The sequence below is a fragment of the Anolis sagrei genome, chromosome 2 (assembly GCF_037176765.1).
Source record: "Anolis sagrei isolate rAnoSag1 chromosome 2, rAnoSag1.mat, whole genome shotgun sequence".
Classification (NCBI taxonomy): Eukaryota; Metazoa; Chordata; class Lepidosauria; order Squamata; family Dactyloidae; genus Anolis; species Anolis sagrei.
Window position 1 is genome coordinate 237,985,147 of NC_090022.1, and position 7,115 is coordinate 237,992,261.

At 39.3% G+C, this 7,115-nt stretch overlaps 1 protein-coding gene across 1 annotated transcript in view; it reads left to right on the top strand.

Annotated features, from left to right (window-relative positions):
* ALDH7A1 (aldehyde dehydrogenase 7 family member A1) overlaps nucleotides 1–6,879 on the top strand; it is a 33,253-nt gene extending 26,374 nt beyond the window's left edge. The window contains exons 13-18 of the mRNA XM_060761987.2: nucleotides 114–220; nucleotides 962–1,078; nucleotides 2,981–3,078; nucleotides 3,260–3,333; nucleotides 4,258–4,333; nucleotides 6,470–6,879. Of these exons, the coding sequence (XP_060617970.2) occupies nucleotides 114–220; nucleotides 962–1,078; nucleotides 2,981–3,078; nucleotides 3,260–3,333; nucleotides 4,258–4,333; nucleotides 6,470–6,524 (527 nt within the window). The 3' untranslated portion in view covers nucleotides 6,525–6,879. The remainder of the gene's footprint in view (nucleotides 1–113; nucleotides 221–961; nucleotides 1,079–2,980; nucleotides 3,079–3,259; nucleotides 3,334–4,257; nucleotides 4,334–6,469) is intronic.
* Nucleotides 6,880–7,115: the final 236 nt, after the last annotated feature.

The window sequence follows — 7,115 nt, forward strand, 5'->3', positions numbered from 1 at the left end:
GTGTGTAACCACCCACTGGAGACAGAATGCTTTGATCGTGTCCAACAGGACTCTTAGAGGGAGAGGAATATTTTTAAAGATTCTGTTCAAAAGTGCTTTTCTCCCCTTCTCAGCTAACACCCTGTATGGCCCTCTTCATACAAAGCAAGCAGTTCAGATGTTCGTTGATACCGTGGAACTTGCCAAACAACAAGGTGGCTCTGTGGTCTATGGTGGGAAGGTGATTATATTCTCATTTCTACTATTCCGCAGAATGAAAGCTGTGATCATAAGAAGAAGAGCTTGTTGATGAAGCAGTGCTGTGTTCCTCCCTAGGATGATTGTAAAAAAAAAAATCCCTCTGTCTAGATTCACATTTATGCTGCTGCTGTCATCATAACCTCAAGATACTCTTTTAGCCGAACCTTAATTTCATGTGGTTTACATCTTTACACTTGATTTTGTCGACCATTCTTCATGCTGGGTTTAGTATGTACTTTTCCTTCCACCTCAGCTAGTCTTACCAGGAAGGTGGAAATGATTTGAACACTTGAAATATGATTGTGGTAGTAATGGGATATGTTACATGGTATTCTCACAGAGGGAAACTGAACTGAGTCAATCTATTCAGAATCTAGTTTTAAAAATAGGTATCTTTAGAGGGTTCCTTGTTCATAAAAGACAAGCCTTCGTACAAGTAGAAAGAAGGACTGACCTTTTAGAGGACAGTATTCATACAAATGTGGGTGTCGTGATCATTATCTCGCTATCACAAGTCAGAATTTTCCAGCTATGAATTCATCTTTCTATCCTGTTAATGCACCAGCTGAAAGGAATTCTATGAAGTGTTGGGTTTAATTTCTGGCATCTTTCTTTTTATCAGCCAAGACAGGGAATCACACTTTTCTAGAAAACATATTTTTATACAGAACCTGACTTGTTGAAACTAATGGGTGCTGTGCATTGATTCATCTCATTCAAGGTTTTAGACCGTCCTGGAAACTACGTTGAACCTACCATCGTGACCGGTCTTCCACATAATGCAGCTGTTGTGCAGACAGAGACATTTGCTCCTATTTTGTATGTCTTAAAATTTAAGGTAAGGAAGACATTTCTAGGTGAGCTGTTAGGAGGTATGGTACTAGAATCTCCTTTGAGTGCTATATTAAAATGTTCCTTCTATGTTTCTAAACACTGAGGCATAATAAAAAGGTGGAAATGATTGAAATAATAAATGATGAAATGTTGATGGTGCTGAATTGGGGGCAGAGAACCAGTGCAGTTTCACAAATCACTTTGCACTTGTAAATGGTGGCTTCGTTCCAACTGTTAGTCCCATAATTGGAATGGTGTCAATGGGATTTCAGTAAGTACTTAAGTCTTCCCACTGTTAATTATTGTTTATTATTTTGTATTATTCCTGATGTTGCTTGCTACTTCATAAGGCATTAAATGTTTTCCTGTTTTTGTGCTGTAAACCACCCTGAGTTCCTTTTGGGAGAGAGGTGTGGTCTAGAAATAAAGTATTATTATTATTATTATTATTATTATGGATTCAGTTGGCTGTATTCTAGTTGAGAGTAATCATTTTTGGATAATGTTTAATGCTTTGATTAGAAAATCTTAAGTTGGAGGATGTTTGCATTACAGTGGGATTTCATGTCTTTTATGTGCTATCTGTTTAGGTAGCCAGATTGTGATGATATAAATGTATTCTATTGCAAATAGTGTTTTCCAGAGTTTGAACACATAAGGCACCATGAGTTTCCCCTCTAGATCAAAATTACAGTATGTTCCTAGGATAATGTATCAGAATCCACCTTCCAGAGCAATTAATTGGTTAATAATGGAGCCCCCGGTGGCACAGTGGGTTAAACCACTGAACTGCTTAACTTGCTGACCAAAAGATCAGCAGTTCAAATCCAGGGATCAGGGTGAGCTCCTGCTGTTAGCCCCAGCTTCTACCAACCTAGCAGTTCGAAAACATGCAAATGTGAGTAGATAAATAAGAACCACTTCGGCAGGAAGGTAACAACACTCCATGCAGTCATGCCGGCCACATGACCTAGGAGGCATCTACGGACAACGCCAGCTCTTTGGCTTAGAAATGGAGATGGAGATGAGCACCACCCGCCAGAGTTGGACACAACAAGACAATGTCAAGGGGAAACCTTTGCCTTTTAATAACTTTTGGCATTGTACTCTTGCCCTTTGTCTATGAATGAGAATGAACTTTTGGGACAAAGGTGATGAGTTCCCGTGTACTGTATTGTTAACTGTAGCAAGAATTTTTGTTTAGATTTCTTCTTTAATTTCTGGAAACTAGAATGACAAAAATCTTTCTTCTGATCATTGCTAAATGAATATTTCAACAACCGTAGGGAAAAAGTTTCTTGACTAAAAGCTTGACACATATGTCAGTTGTCTCAAGTGTCTTGGATTGCTTATCTTCCTTTCATTGCTTGAATGTCCACATTTTAAAATACTTGCCAAACTTAGATGGAAATCCTGCCTTGTAAACTGCACCATATGTACCTGGCTTCATTTCTGGCTGAAGGCATTCATTTGTATGATTTCTTAATAGTTTTTAAAATCCAACGTTTTGTGGGTTGATTTTATACTTTGCATATGAACAATTACTAACAGAAGAAATACTTTCTATGCTTTAAGCAAAAATGTAGAGATGATGACTTAAATATTATTCTCCTATTTGTCTTTTTGTGTCTTTGGTACTGTAATGCCATAAGGGCCATGATCTCCTGATTGCCTCCCTTGGCGACTGGCCCTGACTTGGCAGATGATAGCAGATTCATAATTTGAATATCATAAATAAGTGACATCTGAATATATTAATAATATAACATGCTGATGGTTTGATTTTACGATGTCTGATGTACACTGATACACCCAAGTTTAGGAATCTGTGCCTCACTATTCTCGGTTTTTGGGCACATTCAACTTTCATTTCACATAGTTTTGACTTCTCTGTGTTTCTTTCCAGACAGAAAATGAAGCCTTTGCCTGGAACAATGAAGTCAAACAAGGCCTGTCTAGCAGCATCTTCACCAAGGATTTAGGCAGAATATTCCGGTGGCTTGGGTACGGTTCTTGTTTATTTTGTAAAAGGGAGCAAATGCAAACCTACTTAAAACATCTTAGATAAATGTTTACATGCTAGATGAAATGTTAATCCCTCCCCCCAAATTAAATGGTTGAAGTTTTCTCCTTTTAAAAATAGCAGTCTCTGATATGGTCGTCACTTTTTTTTCTATCTTTCTAGGCCTAAAGGATCAGACTGTGGTATTGTAAATGTGAATATTCCAACTAGTGGGGCTGAAATCGGAGGTGCCTTTGGTATGTTGACATCTTGCAGGAAATATAATTTTCACTATTACAGGCATAAGTAGATTTAAATCTCTTTGGTAAAGATGACACTTGACAAATGACATGAGTTGTATGTGCTTTTGTATTATTCCATTCTCCAAACAATACTCCAGGGGTAAAAATGTGTTTTCCATGATTTAAAAACAGTTGAGTTCTTAATAAACCTGCCACCATTTGGAATTAAGAACTTAGGAAGTTATTAACCCTTCATTACATTTTCAAAAAATTAATTTGAAATGAAAAGTAAAGTTTTTCACATCACATTGTTTCCATGGGATGATGTCTTACTACAGTTTTAATTATACAGTTGTAATAACTTGAAATATCTATGTTGTCTGGCTAAGATATTTTAGATGGCTGGGTAAACAAAGCAACAAAGCAGATGCCTGTCGGTTGGGCTCTTCATGAATGCAATAGATTGGAATGCTCCACCCTGTCTGTTCTTTTCACAATGGAAATAACTAATATTTTGATATCTAAGCCCTTCATTTAAGTTTCCTTATTTCTTCACACACTTGCACTATCGAAATTTACCCAGAGGGTCATATTACTTCTGTGCAGATACTCATGCCATACCACTTGATTGCCTCCTATGTTTTGACTCCATTCATGCTGCTCCATCTTAGTTCTTTGGTCCAGCCTTCATGGAGTTATCTAAATAGATGCCCTAGAACAGTGGTTCGCAACCTGTGGATCCCCATATGTCTTGGCCTTCAACTCTCAGAATTCCTAACAATTGGTAAACTGGCTGGGATTTCTGGGAGTTATAGGCCTAAAGTGTGTTATGAATGAAACAAAACGAAACTAATAGCAATTCCATACAAATGCACAAGACTAATATCTAAGGTACTTTCACTTTTGCATCTGTAATTTGTGTTTGACTCTCCTGTCAAGGTGGCAATAAACACACTGGTGGAGGAAGGGAATCTGGGAGCGATTCGTGGAAGCAGTATATGAGAAGATCCACTTGGTAAGGTTTTTGGGATTCTGCTTATGTAAAACACACTCGCTGCACAGAAAATCAATAAAGTTTGGAACCATGACATGTAAGAAGTGAGCTTAACCCATCCACTGGGCTCTGTGGTCCTTGTGAAAATCCCCTCTGAACTGCTTTTTGCCCCAGGATGAAGTGGCTATTGATGCTGGTTTTGTTCTCACTCCCTTCTCCTAGGTGCTATTTTGAAGATGCAGTGTGTGTGTGTATTCTAAATAGGTTTCCCCCTAATGTGTTGATTCAGGGCTTTGTCCAGTTTTTCTGCTCGCAAGACCATTGCTAGTGATCTGTACAGATTATAATTTGAATAGTTAGTGATTAATTCAAATAAAACAATATCCAAGTTCAGTGTACATTATGATCAGCTGATCAAGTATGATGTTCTTAATATGACCTATTCTTACAGTATAAAACCAAAACACCAGGGGGTGGCTCTTGCTATATAGCAGGCATGGGCAAACTTTGGCCCTCCAGCTGTTTTGGACTTCAACTCCCACAATTCCTAACTGCCTTTACTCCCCCCCCCCCCTCAGCTGCTTAAGCTGAGGGGGACGAAGTTTGCCCATGCTTGCTCTATACACTATATACTTGTGCTTTCCACACTCCACCGACCCCCTGAATTATCCATGGGTTGAATCAAAACCCACAATTTTATCCCAAAACCTGCCCTTGACTTATACATGAAGTTGACTTGTACATGAGTATATATGGTAGCTTCCCAAAGTGTGTTACTTTAATGCCTATGTTGGATAATTCAAAACCAGCTCCAGTGTGCTGGTTTCTGCCTAGCATGTTTCCAAGCCTTTTTTCCCTGCCAGCCTTAGATCAAATGAGCATTGGCATTGTTAAATTTTATTTGAAATCAAATGCAATTCAAAGTATGATGTTTCAGGGGGCTGCAGGTTCTCTAACTACATATAGGATCCTTTTCTGGCCCCTCACTCCCCATTCCTGGAGTCCTTTGCTCTCCTGCTCAAGCGCTTGCCATAGCCGTGACCCCTTCTCTCAAGGTCATGTCATGCAACGTTCAATAGAAAATCACTCAGTAGGACCTATGGACTCTCTTGGATGTAAGACTTAATCACTTATTAGAGAGAAAGATCTTCATTCCTGAGTTAAAGAACTGTAAAGGCAATAGTCATGTAGCCATGGTAACAGACTCTTTTGTATGCTTAGCATACGTGGGCTTGAGCAAAGTTCCGGTTTCCATGTTGATTTCTGCACATGTGCTTAGCCTCCAGTGGGCAGTGTATGACTTATGCAACCCATTATTTTGGCCCCTGCCACTACTTCAAATCCCTTTAGTCCCCAATCTTTTATTTTAAAGAACATGATTTCCATATTTTCTACTCAAAAACGGCATGGAGAACCCCCACAATATGTAAAAGACTTCAGTTCCCATACAGAAAACAACCTAGAAGCCTCACTTTTCATAATTCCACAGTAGGAAGTGATGTGGTCTCTATTTTGGAGATGTACAGAGTGAAAATTAGAAATATTTGGATGTGCCCTCAGGGTCCATCAGTGGCAAAGGGGAAATTGGCTCATGCCTGTCATGCAGTTGCCCATACCTTGCTTAAGGCTTTAATTTCCATGGATCCTGTCTGGTCTGGCTCTATCGATTTGTGTGTGTGTGTGTCAGGAGCAACTTGAGAAACTGCAAGTTGCTTCTGGAGTGAGAGAATTGGCATCTGCAAAGATGTTGCCTGGGGACACCCAGATGTTTTACCATCCTGTGGGAGGCTTTTCATATCTCCGCACGAGAAGCTGGAGCTGACAGATGGGAGCTCACCTCGCTTCCTAGATTTGAACCGCTGACCTTTTGGTCAGCAGTCCTTCCAGCAGAAGGGTTTAACCCATTGCGCCACCGTGGGCTCCTATCAAAATAAAATATAGCAATCTCGATTACTGTGAATACAGAAATACATTTGGTCAAAACTTTGCATACCTATGGCTCTCCTTGGAGTTGGGACATTCTTATCTCTGTGTAAGCATTTTCAGGCTTGGTTGGCCAATGTGGGAACAATATACTGAACTAAGGTGGCCTTTGATCCAATCCAGCAGGGTGTTTTCTATGACTTGCTTATCTATTTTTTTCTGTTTATATTTCAGCACAATCAATTACAGCAAGGATTTGCCTCTTGCTCAAGGAATCAAGTTCCAGTAAATGCCTTTTGACGGTGCTGCCTTAGATGAACTTGGTGTCTCTATGAACCAAAGACCTGTTTGATTTGAACCAGCAGATCATTGTAATTGCTGCCATGTTCACTTCAAGGAGAAAAACAATTATGGTGAACTTTGTTATCATTTCTGCAATGTGTCTAGAACTCTGTACTCAAGAGTTAAAGTCAAGAATCCAGTGGGGAAGAGAGCTTTTAAAAAATCTAGCTGAGTCTTAGATTATGACTTCTGAAATACTGAAATGCTTCGTGTATCTGCTGCGTTGGCAGCACGTTGGTTGCCAAATGCATTTGGAAATAATTCATACATAGTGGCAATGCAGAAATAAAACGTCAAAATTGTGTTATGTCTGGATTTGTTTTTTACTTTATAATCTTTTGGTTTCTTAACTAAAATATTTTCTGTTTGGTCAATTTTTCTGGGGGTTAAATAGGATGTACCCATATTTCTTCCATCGTAAGACACAATATTTCTTCCACTGTAAGAGGTAAGATTATAGTGACTGGCTTGACTTTGAAGGAGCTGGGGGTGGCGATGGCAGACAGGGAGCTCTGGCATGGGCTGGTCCATGAAGTCA